Source organism: Bufo bufo, chromosome 5, assembly GCF_905171765.1.
Source record: "Bufo bufo chromosome 5, aBufBuf1.1, whole genome shotgun sequence".
NCBI classification, from domain to species: Eukaryota; Metazoa; Chordata; class Amphibia; order Anura; family Bufonidae; genus Bufo; species Bufo bufo.
This window is the reverse complement of record NC_053393.1, coordinates 466,184,866-466,201,118: the sequence shown is the minus strand read 5'-3', so window position 1 is coordinate 466,201,118 and position 16,253 is coordinate 466,184,866. Positions and strand designations below refer to the sequence as shown.

Here is a 16,253-nt window from a genome sequence, read left to right as displayed (position 1 = left end):
AACAATTCCTTTTTTCAGACCCTCAGAGAGTTCTTTGCCATCAGGTGCCATGTTGAACTTCCAGTGACCAGTATGAGAGAGTGTGAGAGCAATAACACCAAATTTAACACACCTGCTCCGTATTTACACCTGAGACCTTGTAACACTAGCAAATAACATGACACAGGGGAGGGAAAATGGCTAATTGGGCACAATTTGGCCATTTTCACTTAGGGGTGTACTCACATTTGTTGCCAGTGGTTTAGACATCAATGGCTGTGTGTTGAGTTATTTTCAGGGCACACCAAATTTACACTGTTATACAAGCCGTATACGGACTACTTTACATTGTATCAAAGTGTCATATCTTCAGTGTTATCCAATGAAAAGATAATAAAATATTTATAAAAATGTGAAGGGTGTACTCACTTTTGTTAGAAACTGTATGTCAGCCGTGGTCATGCTGGCCGTATGATATTACTTTGGATTGAACTTTTACATGGAATGTATTATGTATATGAAGTGTTTATTACAAATCAGTTTTTGCTGTGCTTGAAAAGCCGAGTGTTAGAAACCAGAAACTACTAAAAGTTCTCACCTCAGAATTTGGTAAAGAATCTTTCACACGTGGAGACTGCAGGAGGGACACAGAACAAGGTTAGAGCAGCACGCTATCACATTAAACATCTAAGATACACAGCGCTGTTCTATCGAGTTGCAAACCTGTTATGAACCATGAAAATGTGTGAACTTCCAGCCCAGATTCTATAACATAGGCATATATAAAATAGGCATGAAAAATGTGTCATTCCACCACAACATTTCACAGGTTTAAACTATGTAAAAGTAAATATGTTGCTTTACTGTTCTTGGAGTTATTTCAGGTCAGTTTTTAACACATGACTAATTATGAACCTGCTGGTTAGGCTACATGAAGACACGAACATTGTTTGTTTCCGTGTCCGTTCCGTTTTTTTGCTGTCCGCATCAGTATGTCCATTCCGTAGCTCCGCAAAAAAAAATAGAACATGTCCTATTCTTGTCCGTATTAGGCATGGTTACAATGGATCCGCAAAAAAAAAAACGGATGGCATACAGATGTCATCCATTGTTTTTTTTTGCGGACCGCAAAACACATACGGTCGTGTGCATGTAGCCTTAGGCCTCATGCACACGACAGTATTTGGTTTCCGTGTCCATTCAGTTTTTTTCGCGGATAGGATGCAGACCCATTTATTTCAATGGGTCCGCAAAAAACGCGGACAGCACACCATGTGCTGTCCGCATCAGTATGTCCGTTCCGTTGCTCCGCAAAAAAAATAGTGCATGTCCTATTTTTTTCTAGTTTGTGGACAAGGATAGGCATTATTACAATGGATCCACACAAAAAATGTATGCCATGTGGAACGTCATCCGTTTTTTTTGCGGATCCTCAATTTGCGGACCGCAAAACACATACGGTCGTGTGCATGTAGCCTTACTCTATGTAAGTGTCATCTGTTCTTCCATCATGCAATACTCTTTGGTAACCCTAACCAGTAAAACCTCCAAATTAGCTATATACATGTAAAAAGAAGAAATCATGATTTTTTTAACAGGTTGTCCAACCTACAGTCCTGATCAAAAGTTTAAGACCACTTGAAAAATGGCAAAAAATCATATTTAGCATGGCTGGATCTTAACAAGGTTCCAAGTAGAGCTTCAACATGCAACAAGAAGAAATAGGAGTGAGACAAAACATTTTTTGAGCATTCAATTTAATGAAAACAACAAATAAACTGAAACAGGCTGTTTTTAAGCTGATCAAAAGTTTAGGACCACACCTCCAAAAAAAAAAAAAAAATAACCTCCCCCCCCCCCCAAAACAGAAATCCAACTTCCAAACATGAACTCAGTAATGAGTAGCTCCGCCGTTATTGTTTATCACTTCAAAAATTCATTTCGGCATGCCTGATGCAAGCGTTTCCATGAGGTGAGTGGAAACATTTCTCCAAGTGGTGAAGACGGCCGCATGAAGGCCATCTACTGTCTGGAACTGTTGTCCATTTTTGGAAACTTCCCTTGCCATCCATCCCCAAAGGTTCTCAATTGGATTTAGATCAGGGGAACACGCAGGATGGGCCAAAAGAGTGATGTTATTCTCCTGGAAGAAGTCCCTTGTCCTGCGGGCATTGTGTACTGTAGCGTTGTCCTGTTGAAAAACCCAGTCGTTACCACACAGACGAGGGCCCTCAGTCATGAGGAATGCTCTCTGCAACATCTGGACATAACCAGCGGCCGTTTGACGCCCCTGCACTTCCTGAAGCTCTATTGTTCCACTGAAGAAAAAAGCACCCCAGACCATTATGGCACCCCCTCCACTGTGGTGCGTAGAAAACATCTCAGGTGGGATCTGCTTGTCATGCCAGTAACGTTGGAAACCATCAAGGTTAAATTTTTTCTCATCAGAGAATAAAACTTTCTTCCACCTTTGAATGTCCCATGTTTGGTGCTCTCTTGCAAAGTCCAAACGAGCAGTTCTGTGGCGTTCAAGGAGATGAGGTCTTTGAAGACATTTTTTTGTTTTTGAAGCCCTTCAGTCTCAGATGCCGTCTGATGGTTATGGGGCTGCAGTCAGCACCAGTAAGGGCCTTAATTTGGGTCGAGGATTGTCCAGTGTCTTGACGGACAGCCAATTGGATCCTCCGGCTCAGTGCTGATGAAATTTTTTTGGGTCTTCCACTTGACTTTTTTGTTCCATAACCCTCAGGATCATTTAAGAAATTCCAAATGACTGTCTTACTGCGTCCCACCTCAGCAGCGATGGCACGCTGTGAGAGACCCTGCTTATGCAGTTCAACAACCCGACCACATTCAAAAAGAGAGTTTTTTTGTCTTTGCCATCACAACGTGTGACTACCTGACAGAAAATGACAATAAATCCAGATTTGGCCTTTTAAAGGCATGTGGTCCTAAAATTTTGATCAGCTGAAAAACAGCCTGTTTCAGTTTAATCGTTATTTTCAATTAATTGAATGCTCAAAAAATGTTTTGTCTCACTCTGATTTCTTCTTGTTGCATGTTGAAGCTCTACTTGGAACCTTGTTAAGATCCAACAATGTAAAATATGATTTTTTCCCATTTTTCAAGTGGTCTTAAACTTTTGATCAGGACTGTATTACAAGTGATTGCCTATTCTCAAGGTAGGGCACCACTATCTGATCATGGGAGGTCCGACTCCTCACACGCCCACTGATCAGCTGTTTTGCAGTAGATCCGGCACCAGAACTACATAGTTCCTTCCATCGCACATGGGACGGGGCTGTGCAATTCTGGCCCTGGAGTTACTGCAAAACAGCTGATCAGCAGAGGTGCAGATGTAGGACACATGCCGATCACTTGTAATAGTTTGGACAACCCCTTTAAAATAAATGTCCACATCTAAAAAATCTAATTTTTAATTTCCAGCATTCTTTTCTAATACATTTTATGGTATATGGTTAGCGTGATCAGAGCTCTGTTCTATTAAAGAACTCTAAATTTAATGCATAGCCAGAGTTAAAGGGAACCTGTCAAAAGGATATTGCCCACAAAACTACCAAACTGTGATTAACATTGACTTTTGGCAAAATGAGGCATCAGCTTGGCCAATAAAGCACAACTCTGTAAGAGCAGAACAATTAGATACTGATGGTGGTTTGAGGGCAATATCCTTGTGACAATAAAGCACAACTCTGTAAGAGCAGAACAATTAGATACTGATGGTGGTTTGAGGGCAATATCCTTGTGACCCCAACACTGCAAGGCACCAGTGCTATCCACTGAGCCAATTAGATACTGATGGTGAATTAATGTCTGGACCCATGAAAGGTCCTCTTTAATATTGGCGCCCTATCTTGAAAATCTATTTGCTTTGTTTCTAACATACAGTGGTGCTTGAAAGTTTACAAACCTTTAAAAATTGTTATATTTCCTCATAAAGTTGACCTAAAACTACATCAGATTTTCATTCGAGTCGGAAAATGAAATCAAACAAATAATTTTGAATAGAACAGGTCACCCGCTCACACCTGATCGTCAACCCATTGATTGAAGACACCTGACTCTAATGTCACCTTCATTATCTGCTAATCCTATAGGTTCACATACTTTTGCCACTCACAAAAAATGTGATATTGGATCATTTTCCTAAATAAATAAATGACCAGGTTTAATAATTTGGACTCATTTGTTTGATGTAGTTTTTGGTCAAGTTTGTGAAGAGTATTAGGCCAGTTTCAGACAAACGTGGAGAGAGATTTAAAAGGCCCTCTCCATCCTCCACTCTCAGTGATTTACAGCTGAGGCAGAGGTTATGCAAATTATAATACTTAAAACCAAAAAAGAGGCATAGGATGGAAAATTATAGGTGCTGTCGTGGAGACTTCCAGGGAACTGGATTACCAGTGAGTGTATTACTCATTTACCCAGTTATCTTCAGGACAACACACCTGGGAACTACCAACATATTTAATACAGGGAGGGATCTAACGGAAGGACATGTTAACACCCAAAGCACATTAGATGAAGTAAGAAAAAACTATAATACTGCATATCTCTCATGTAACAGAAGGCCATTTTCTACTTAGTTACAGATATCTCTCTATGATATAGGGCAAATTGCTACCAAGCTAGAGGGCATGAGGCCAAAGTCCTAAAAAAAAAGAGCCCCGAGGCCGAAAGGCTCAACCGACAGCACAAGCCAGAAAATGTTTTTAGCAAGGTCTTAATCTCCTTGTTAAACACAGGAGGTACCGAAACGACCTGCAGGCATGAATTTGTCCCCTTATTAAGGTTTAGACCAACTCCTATAGGTATTTTAACAGGAGTAGGAAGACAACTATAGTAGAACTAAATGTTAATCTCAAGCATAACACAATGGGTTCCGGCGGTAAACGGCAGTTTGATGCCAAACCTACTCGGGAACAGATGATCATCAAGGGGTGCGATCTGTTGGAGCTCCAGCATTCAGATATTTCGGAGACAACTGAAACGACCTGCAGTCATGGGTTTGTTCCCTTATTAAGGTCTAGACCGATTCATATAGGTATTTTAGCAGGAGAGGAAAGTGGACCAGACCAAATTTCCACCAGTCAGAAGCTACAATTTCCTGTGTATCTAAGTTAGAAACAAAGCAAATAGATTTTCAAGAACATTATTACTTGTAAATACTACAATGGACGGCAATAAAACTCAAAGCACAAGAATTGCCTTCTCACCCTAAGTTGTAACACAGCTGCTTTGCCCTCCTCGCTTTCCTCGTCCAGCTCATCATCACTCCACTCCCATCCTCCATCTTCCGTTTTATGAAGCCGGCCACTTGATCCTGGCACTCTCCGAACCTGTCAACAAACAAGGCAGACCACACTGTAATGTTACCACTCAAGTGACACGTCCTGTCCACGTCTGAAACTTTACCTTAGTTATATCATTCCACCACAGGCTAACAGATGCTTACCGCCATTGATCTCATTTATAGTATGTATGTAACGCACACTGTAAATGTTAGCGCAATGTGAAGGTTTTACAAGTCTTACGTTATTCTCAGGTACGGCTTATACATGTAGGATCCTACTGGTTCACATATGATATAAAAACCCTTTAAACATTATATACGAGATGCACAAATATCAATTTGATAATTTATTATTACAAAGAAACATTCATTTTACAGATGGTGTGATCCAATAATAACCGTGTGGGTCTCAAATCCCATGTTCTTCCTCAGTATATGGGCACAATAATAATAACTACTTATAAAGACACAATTTACAAAACTGAACTAGGGAATTGTGATTAACTGAATTCTCTAATATTTGGTTTCAATTGGTTTTAAATGTATTAACAAAGTTACAAAGATATTATGTCCGTGGTACAAAAATTGTAACTTTTGCGCCATCCTTGAAATCATAATACTTGCTTCTCATCCATCGCTTGTCAGCAATAAAACACAAGCGCAGCCCTATGAATGAACATTACCCGCGACACGGAACAATTTTCTATATGTAAATTTTAATATCTATGGCCAGATTTACAAAAACTGGCAGATCCCCTTTCCAGAGCTTGTGTTAAAATGGTATATATGTGAGACAACGGAAATTAAAAAATAAAAATAAATGAATACATATGGACGGCATTCAATTTTCAGGGGAGAGTGCTCACCTTTTTGGCTCTTTCTGAGATGCTGGGGGCCTTCTGGAGCAACTTCTCCTGTAAGAATTCTTTGTTCTGTAAAATGGAAAAATTGATCAGTTTCCTTCAAAGATCACACTAGTGAATACAGGAGATGGCGAGAACAATCTGACAATTGTAACTGAAGTCTTGGTAACGTAATGCCAGGAATGATGTCCCTTTATAGGTAAAACATCTGTGCAGTAAAAGAACAAGACAGTGTGAAAATTAAAAAGCCCAAATAATAAAACATGATTGAGCACATAAAGGCTCCTTCCCTCTAAATCTGCAAAGTATAAAACTTGTTAGGGCAGCATTTTAGGCTCAAGAGCTGCTCTTCCTACTGTAAATGGGGACATAAATTTCAACCGTAGCCAGGACAGCACTTTTGGAGGCTAAGGAGAAGTGTATTTCTTGCTCGTATCATTGGGGGACACAGAAGACCATGGGTATAGCTGTTGCCGCTAGGAGGCGACACTAAGCAAAAAAAGTTTGCTCCTCCTTTCAGCTATACCTTTCTTGCAGACACTGAGCTAATCAGGTCTGCAGATTTTTTTCTTTTTAATTTTTTTCTCTTTTTCTTACCACTACTCAGGTTTTCCCCCATGGAGGCCTGCTTACCTTCCCCTGAGGCCTCAGTTTCGGCAGGCGTCCCTCCCCCGAGGGGAGACTTCATGTCAGGCCACCTTCTGCTTATTTCCAGCGCTCTGGTCCAGGTCTTCCACCGGGGCGGCTGGTAATCGAGGCCCCGGCTTCTCTGCGGCCTACCCCCTCCCTGCATTGCCGCCCCAACCGGAAGTTCTTCCAGTCGGTCCCGCCTGTACTCGAGGCCCCAGCTCTGCGGCCTACTAGGCCACATCTCCCAGCGTGTTTCGGGGGCGGGATCTGTATTTTCACGCTCATGCCTTCGCTCCACCAGCTGCCCAATAAGCTCCACCCTTGCCTTCTGCTTAACCCCTTCCTTGCCTCAGTACTACTGTGCTGAGGAAAGTGCTTACTGGGCTCTCTGCTGAGGCTTACAGTGCTGGTCATTAGAACAGACAGAGGTGGGTTCAGTTCCACTAGCTCTGTTTTGTTAAAATTGAGCTGTATGTAAAAAAGAAAAAGAAAAAAAAAAGAAAAGAAAAACTATATATTTATATATTATTAACCCTTGGAGCTATCTGGTCCTTCTGAACCTAGTTCCCATGCCAATCTGTTGGCACAATTTTTTTTACCCTACCTCTGGATACATACATCCTGGCACTACCGCTGGATACCGCACTCCTTGTAGCTTACCCTCCTTCTATAGGCAGAGTAGTTACACTACCACTGAATTCCATGAGTCCTGTCACATTCCCTTCCCTCCTTAGGCGGAATATGTGCGCTCACCACTGTACCCTGTACATTCTGTAGCATTACCCTTCTTCCATAGGCGGAGAAATTGCCCTTGCACTGGATACCGTACAGCCTGTAGCATTAACATCCTTCCATAGGCGGAGTAATTGCCCTTGCACTGGATGCCGTACAGCCTGTAGCGCTACCATCCTTCCTAGGCGGTGTACTTGCTCTACCACGGGATACTGTACAGCCCATTGCATTATCCTCCTTCCATAGGCAGCATAATAGCACTACCACTGGATACTGTACAGCCCGTGCCATTACCCTCCTTTCGTAGGAGGAGTAATTTCACCCCCACTGGGTTCTGTACGGCCTGTAGCATTGTCTTCTTTCCTTAGGCGGAGTAATTGCACTTCCAGTGGGTACTGTACGGCCCGTAGCATTATCCTCTTTCCATGGGCAGAGAAATCCTCTATCGGCGGAGTGTTTACATCCCGTTGGTTCCTATACATCTGGTAGCATTGCCCTCTTTTCATGGGCGGAATATTTATACCACCACTGAATACCGTACATCCAATAGCGTTACCCTCCTTCTGTAGTGAGAGTATTTGCACTTACTCTGGGTACTGTACATTCTGTAGCGTTACCCTCCTTCTATAGAGTAATTACACTACCATGGATCCTGTACAGACTATCGCATTACCCTTCTTCCTTAGACGAAGTAATTGCACTTCCACCAGATACTATACGTCCTGTTGCATTGCTCCCTATGCAGGCAGAGTAATTGCACTAATGCTGGATATCATCTGTCCTGTCGGTTTTCCCTCTTATACAGGTGGATTAGTTGCACCACATTTGTGTGCTGGAGATCCTGTAGCATTACCCTCCCCCCATGGACGGAGTAGTTGCACAACCAGTAGTGCTCGCACTACCAGTGGACACGGTACATCTTTTCGGTTCCCCTCTTTCCGTCAGAGGGGAATTCTATCACTGCAAACTGTTACTCCTATTACATTATCCGTTTTTCTTGGGTAGAGTAATTGCTTCAACATTGTCTACCGCGACTACTGTCATTTGTTCCTTGTTGCATGGCATCCCGTTCCATGGGTGGCCTATTGGCTAGACACAGTACATACAATCGACTTATCCCCGTCATAGGTCGTATTTTGGCACTACTGCTTGATACTGTGACTGCTTCACACTACCCCCTTTCCTTAGGTAGTCCTGGTTTGTACTGGTGTCTGGCGCCTACGTGGCAGCCTTTGTCTTCCAGGTAGCTCTAACAGGCCATTAGTATACCTCATACCTTTACTCGTGCCTTTCCTGAGGGGCAATCTCATTTGGTTGATTGTCATTGGCACGCCCGGCGTCCACACTCCTTCCGTAGGTGGAACGTCTGCTTTGATTGCCAGTTTTCTTCCTTCTCAGGTGGAGTGTTGCGCTAGCACCAATTCTTGCTGGCTATTGCTGTTGTCCTCATTTTCAGGTGGAGTCTCTCCTCTGACCCTAGAGGCCATAGTTGTTGCTATCGCCTCTGCCCTGTGAGGCAGTCTTTGCGCTGCCCATAGATATTCTGTCTACTCCAGTTCCATGGCTACTACTGCGTAAACCGTTCCCAGGGGGAATTTTTGCGTTCATCCTTCACCTGTGGCTTACATGACGCATGGGCAAGGGACACTACAGTTATGGTTTTCTCCACATCCCCTTCCTCCATGTGGAGTATCGGCCCTGGCATTCCAGCATTATATGCACAGCATTCCTCCTTCTAGGCATTCTGCCTTCTCGCTAGTTGTAGTTAGGTTCGAGTCTACATTTCCTTCTTCCACAGGGGGCACTTTGCTTCTGTTCTGCCATGACACGCTGCGGCCGGGGGGTTTGCTCACTTCTATTGGGCGTTAGTACGTTTTCTGTACCTGGTATAACCTACCAATTTCTATGGCGCTGGCTTAGCGCCTTGTTCCCTTTACATGTACCACATTGCCTCTACAATCTACTATGGTGACAGCATCAGTGTTCCCTCCATGTGGAGTTTGGGTATGCACTTATTCAGTTTGCGTATGTGAGTTGTCTACATGGCTCCCCTCACAGGGTCGAGCGGTCGTACTGCCCTTGTTGCCACCCCTAAGTGCTGGTTTTCTTCTAAGCCACATCATCTGCTTCTACTTCTCCCCTTCCACAGGGCGAGTAGTTATGCTCCCCCACATACTGTTACTGCCTGCTCAGCCAGTGTTCATAGCCATTGGGTTCTCGTATGCCCCCTTTCTTCTGTGGGGTGCCTGTGCGGCTGGTGTTGGTTCTGTTACCAGTTTTTTTCTGGGGTTTTGTGGCGTTTGGGGTCCACACTCCCTTCCTGGTGCAGTATTTCTCCTATTTCTGTTTCCTGTCTGCAGCTTCCGATTAGGTCTGCCAGTTCAGACAGCCTTCCATGGAGTATCAGACGGCTTCTCTCCTCTCTTGTTCTGGAATTTAAGGTCCTCCTCTACATGCTTCTTACCAATTTGGCATTTTCCTGGGGGAACATTCTTATGAAGAAACCCCCTTGGCTGTAGGTCTGAAGGGGACGTTTTGGATCCCGGAGGACACTCTTTTCCTGTCAGGTTATTACCCAATTTTTATGGCAGTTTTGGGTCGGTTCCACTGCCTTGTTCCCTTTGGGTTTCTTCACTCCCTCAAGAATTTTTTCTTGAGGGCCATTCTCATGCCTGACTTGTTCATCATGGTCCCGCTGGAGGGTTCTTCTCTTCGGGCATCCCTACTTCTTCCCCCATGGGGGCAAATTTTGTCACATCTGCAGTTCTTTGGCCCTTGATATCCAGGCGCCATTTTCAGTTCGTCTTCTTCCAATCAGTATTCCACTAAGTGGTCTCCTTGTTTCTTCTCACACCATGCTGTGACTGTTGATGGCTTTAGGGTGTTTTTTTTCTGTGGTTCTGACCCATGGGCATCACTCTTTTGTAGGGTTGTTGCGATACCAAAATTTTGATTCGATTTCGATACATAGAATGTGTCGGCAAATAAGAATCATTTGGCCCATCTAGTCTGCCCAATATACTGAATACTATGGATAGCCCCTGGCCCTATCTTATATGAAGGATGGCCTTATGCCTATCCCATGCATGCTTAAACTCCTTCACTGTATTTGCAGCTACCACTTCTGCAGGAAGGCTATTCCATGCATCCACTACTCTCTCGGTAAAGTAATACTTCCTGATATTACTTTTAAACCTTTGTCCCTCTAATTTAAAACTATGTCCTCTTGTAGCAGTTTTTCGTCTTTTAAATATTCTCTCCTCTTTTACCTTGTTGATTCCCTTTATGTATTTAAAAGTTTCTATCATATCCCCTCTGTCTCGTCTTTCTTCCAAGCTATACATGTTAAGGTCCTTTAATCTTTCCTGGTAAGTTTTATCCTGCAATCCATGTACTAGTTTAGTAGCTCTTCTCTGAACTCTCTCCAAAGTATCGATATCCTTCTGGAGATATGGTCTCCAGTACTGCGCACAATACTCCAAATGAGGTCTCACTAGTGCTCTGTAGAGCGGCATGAGCGCCTCCCTCTTTCTACTGGTAATGCCTCTCCCTATACACCCAAGCATTCTGCTAGCATTTCCTGCTGCTCTATGACATTGTCTGCCTACCTTTAAGTCTTCTGAAATAATGACCCCTAAATCCCTTTCCTCAGATACTGAGGTTAGGACTGTATCACTGATTTTATATTCTGCTCTTGTGTTTTTACGCCCCAGGTGCATTATCTAGCACTTATCAACATTACATTTTACTTGCCAGATTTCTGACCATTCCTCTAGATACCATAAAAAGTATTGTGATACTCGATACCATGCAAAAAAAATAAAACACCAAAAAAAGCAGCGTGCATTGCGCATGTTATGGAACGTCCGGCCCATAATCGAACAGTCCAATCCTATTGTTTGTTACGGAGTTCACCACATAAGAGATTTTTTTTATATTTTAATAGTTCACACTTTTTTGGGCGTGGCGATATGTAATGTTTATTTATTGTTTATATATTGCATATGTAAAATTGGGAAAGGGGGTGATTTAAACTTAATATTTTTTTATTTTTTTTTTTACTTTTTATTTAATAACTATTAGCCCCCTTAGGGGCTAGAACCTGGGATCTTTTCATCCCTTGTCCTATTCACCCTGATAGAGATCTATTAGGGTGAATAATAGTACTTTGCATTCTCCCTGCTGCCTGCACATAGTACAGCAGCAGGGAGATTACCATGGCAGCCATGGAAGGCTTCAGTAGCGTCCTGGCTGCCATGGTAACCGATCGGAGGATTACACTGCTGTTGCTCCGATCAGAAGCTGCCACTGCCACCAATAAGGAGGAGGGGAGGGGACCCTGTGGCCACTGCCACCAATGGTTAAAATATTGGGGGGGTTGGGGGGACGCACTGCGCCACCAATGTTTATAGTACTGGGGGAAGGGGGGGCGCACTGCGCCACCAATGAAGATAAGTAACTATTTAATACAAATACAGGAGGCGGGTGCCGGCGGCAGAATCACATAACCGGCACCCGACCTCTATGACAGGGCGCTGCGATCCACGGCAGTTAACCCCTTAGGTGCCTCACCTGAGGTGTTAACTGTCGCGGATCGCATCGCTCTGTCATAGAGGTCGGGTGCCGGCTATGTGATTCTGCCGCCGGCACCTGCCTCCTGTATTTGTATTAATGGTTTAGTTATCATCATTGGTGGCACAGTGGCCACAGCCCCTCCCCTCTCATTGGTGGCAGCGGCACAGGGAGTAGGGGCATGGAGCACACTGAGAGCAGCACGCGCCATGTTCTCTTATATTAGGCTGAGCATTAGCACAGCCTAGTATTGGTAAATGTCAAATCCCGGTATCGAATCGATACCGGTACAAAAGTATTGATTGGGTATCGATAATTTAATACCCACAACAACCCTACTCCTTAGCAGTCTTCTGGATCCAGGCTACGTATTTCTCTCCTGTATCTTCCGCAATCGCTCCGTTGCTTCTGGTGACCGACTTGTCTTGATTCTTGTCCATCTTGTGGATATTCTGTGCGCTCTCCACTTCTTCTGAAGTCTCCTAAGCCGTGACTTATATTCCCTGGGCTGTTCTTTCTTCTGCCCAGCCAGAGCCTCTGCCCAGCCGCTCTCTGGCTGGCCTTCCTGGGAATGTTTTTTCCTGTCCCTTTTCAGGGTTCCTGGTGTGTCTTTCCCCCGCATTTCTGTGCTGGGCCTTATGACCGGCCTTGGATTCGTTCTGCTCTTGTTCCCTCCCCATGGTACTGGTCTTTAACATCCCATGGTCTTCTGTGTCCCCCAATGATACGAGCGAGAAAATAGGATTTTTTGTGCTTACCTGTAAAATCCTTTTCTAGCTGAGTTAATTGGGGGACACAGCTCCCACCCTGTATGTTAATTGCTGGTTCTCCTAGATGGGTCCTTCTGGTTCTTGAGGATGACCCATCTCCTGGTTAACTTTCTTTTTATTGTTTTCTGTTGGCTTCTCTTGGCTGCTCCTACTGCTTTTGTACAAACCGATTAGCTCAGTGTCTGCAGGAGGGGTATAGCTGAGAGGAGGAGCTAACACGTATTTTGCTTAGTGTCGCCTCCTAGTGGCAACAGCTATACCCATGGTCTTCTGTGTCCCCCAATGAAGTCAGCGAAAAAAAGATTTTACAGGTAAGCACAAAAAATCCTATTTTTAGTTAATTCAGTCACCGACCTCCATACAATATACACAGACTCTTGACTGCCTGCTTCACACAAACAAGGGGAATATATTTAGACACGGATGTAGGAATGCCCATGCAAGGGTCCTTACACAAAACGTGGCCAGCTAGCAGTGCACATTAGGCCACTTTCACATCTGAGCTTTCCTTTTCCGCTATTTAGATCCGTCATAGGATCTCAATAGTGGTGAAAAACGCTTCCATTTTGTCCCCATTAATTGTCAATGGGGACAAAACTGAACTGAACGAAACGGAGTGCACCAGAATGCATTCCGTTCTGTTTGGTTGTGTCCCCATCACGGACAGAATAACACTGCAAGCATCATTTTTTCTGTCCACGATGTGGTGCAGAGCAAGACGGATCCGTCATGACTCGCAATGTAAGTCAATGGGGACAGATCCATTTTTTCTGACACAATAGAAAATGGATCAGTCCCCCATTGACTTTCAATGGTGCTCATGATGGATCCGTTCAGAACGGATGCAGACGGTTGTATTATTATGACGGAAAGTGAAAGTAGCAGTTAAAAAGAGTTTCTGGGGGGGGGGGAAATAAAATAAAACACGCCAAATACCGTACATTTATAAATATCTTTAACTAGCAGAACATGCTTGTTTAATTTTTTTTCGGGGGGGGGGGGGGGAATGAGGGCTAATTAGTTTAACAATTAACACTCTAGAAAAGATGGTCACTAATCATAGGTACCCCAAATCAGACCCCAAGCTCCATCAGATCTCAGATCAGACCCTCATCAGAGCAAACCTTCATCCAACCCCCTAGCTTCATCAGATCTCAGATCAGACCTTCAAGCTGCACCAGCCTCGGATCAGACCCTCCCAGTCCCCATCAAACCTCAGATCAGGGACCCCCTATCAGACCTCAGATCAGGGCATCCATCAGACATCAGATCAGACATTAAAAAAATAAAAAAATAAAGAACCTGCCTCGGTTGCCCCGGACAGCACTGCAACGCAGCAGATTAAGGACTCACAGCTTTCCGGTCTTCTTCCGGCGCAGGTTGCACTGTGTCAAACAGCGTCAGGTCATAGTGCGCGCCTACGTGCACTATGTCCTGTCGTTGTACGCAGTCCAGACACTGTGCAGAGCGGGGCCCAGAAGAAGACCAGGGAAGGGGAGTACAGCTGGTGCAGCACTTCCCTCACTGCTCCCTGCGCCTCCTGCATACTTAGGACGGCTTCCATGATGGAAGCGGTCATTAGCATTCGAACTATAAGACGCACTGCCATTTTTCCTTTACTTTTGGGGGGAAAAAGTACATCTTATAGTCAAAAAAATATGGTATATTTATATATATATATATATATATATATATATATATATATACACACACATACACACACATCGTTTATTCAATGCCAATTGATGATACCTCCACATCAAATAACTGCATCCATCACTAGGATATCACACATGGGTGAATAGGATTCCACAGATGATTCAGGTACCTAACATTTACCGCAAAGTCTTACTTACACCTGCGTTAGGTGCGGATCCGTCTGGTATCTGCACAGACGGATCCGCACCTATAATGCAAACGCTTAGATCCGTTCAGAACGGATCCGTTTGCATTACCATTTTTATTTTTTTGTTCATGATAATGCAAACGGATCCGTTTTGACTTTACATTGAAAGTCAATGGGAGACGGATCCGTTTGAAAATTGAGCCATATAGTGTCAAATTCAAACGGATCCGTCCCCATTGACTTACATTGTAAGTCTGGACGGATCCGTTTGCCTCCGCACGGCCAGGCGGACACCCGAACGCTGCAAGCAGCGTTCAGGTGTCCGCCTGCTGAGCGGAGCGGAGGACAAACGGTGCCAGACTGATGCATTCTGAGCGGATCCGCATCCACTCGGAATGCATTAGGGCTGGACGGATGCGTTCGGGGCCGCTTGTGAGAGCCTTCAAACGGAACTCACAAGCGGAGCCCCGAACGCTAGTGTGAAAGTAGCCTAAGTGGGATAAAGTAGCCAAAATGACCATAGGTCAGGATCACTCTTTCCTGTCCCTCAGGTGTCCCTACGATACACTGCCTACAAGCTGAGCAGCCTCCCAGACAAAGGCAACTCCATTCTCGGCGGCTAAACCCCATCACAATCCTGAAGTGACCCTGCAATAAAGGCCATAAAACAACCCAACACGTTTCCCCCAACAATTAGATGGTTCTTAGGGCAACAAAGAAATGAGGATAGCAGCCAAAATGATGTTGTAGTATCTGTGTATCTGTGCACAGTTGATGCTGCAGATCTCTGATGTGGATGTATCAATTGGTATAAAGTTACTCATAGCACGTAGGCTCCTTCAATTAGGGGTCCATGTTTGAGGTCCGTTGGAGACGGAAGTGAGATGTTCAGATTATGGTGGATGTCAATCGTTCAATCGGAAGTCATTTACAGAGCGCAGAATACAGGTAGGATGGTAGAAAGAAATGACGGAGGAGATGTAGGGGGTACAGCAATGTGGAGAGCTTTGTGTGTGAGAACAAGCAGTTTAAGTTGAACCCTGTACTGTATGGGTAATCAGTGCAATGACTGGCACAGGACGGGGGCATCGGAGTGGCGGTTAGACAGATAGGTGAGCCTGGCTGCTGCGTTTAGGATAGACTGAGAGGGGTAAGTCTGGTGAGGGGGAGACCAATTAGAAATGGGTTACAGTAATCAAGGCGGATCAGGGCACAGTTATTTCCACAGTAAAGAAAAGTGGTGGATTCTAGAGTTGTTTTTGAGGTGCAGGCGACATGAGCGTACAAAAGATTAAATATAGGAGGTGAAGGAAAGAACAGTGTCAAATATGACACCAAGATAGCGGGTGTGCTGTCTAGGTGTGATGAAAGTGCCGCACTGAGATGGAGCTATCAGGTTTAGATATGTTAGTAGTAAATGGTGAAAACACCAGTAGTTCACTTTTTTAAAGATTCTGTTTCAGACAAACAGAGGATGTCCGATGTAAGAGACAGCGGACAGACAGTCACTGGTGTCCTGTAGTACAGCACAGGTGATGTCACGAGAT

General features: G+C 44.2%; 1 protein-coding gene across 1 annotated transcript in view; it reads right to left on the bottom strand.

Annotated features, from left to right (window-relative positions):
* The window catches only part of OXSR1 (oxidative stress responsive kinase 1), a 142,619-nt gene that overhangs the window by 20,309 nt on the left and 106,057 nt on the right, over positions 1 to 16,253 (bottom strand). Inside the window, exons 10-12 of the mRNA XM_040433777.1 lie at positions 6,160 to 6,225; positions 5,217 to 5,339; positions 578 to 613 (exon numbers count right to left, since the gene is read on the bottom strand). Of these exons, the coding sequence (XP_040289711.1) occupies positions 578 to 613; positions 5,217 to 5,339; positions 6,160 to 6,225 (225 nt within the window). The remainder of the gene's footprint in view (positions 1 to 577; positions 614 to 5,216; positions 5,340 to 6,159; positions 6,226 to 16,253) is intronic.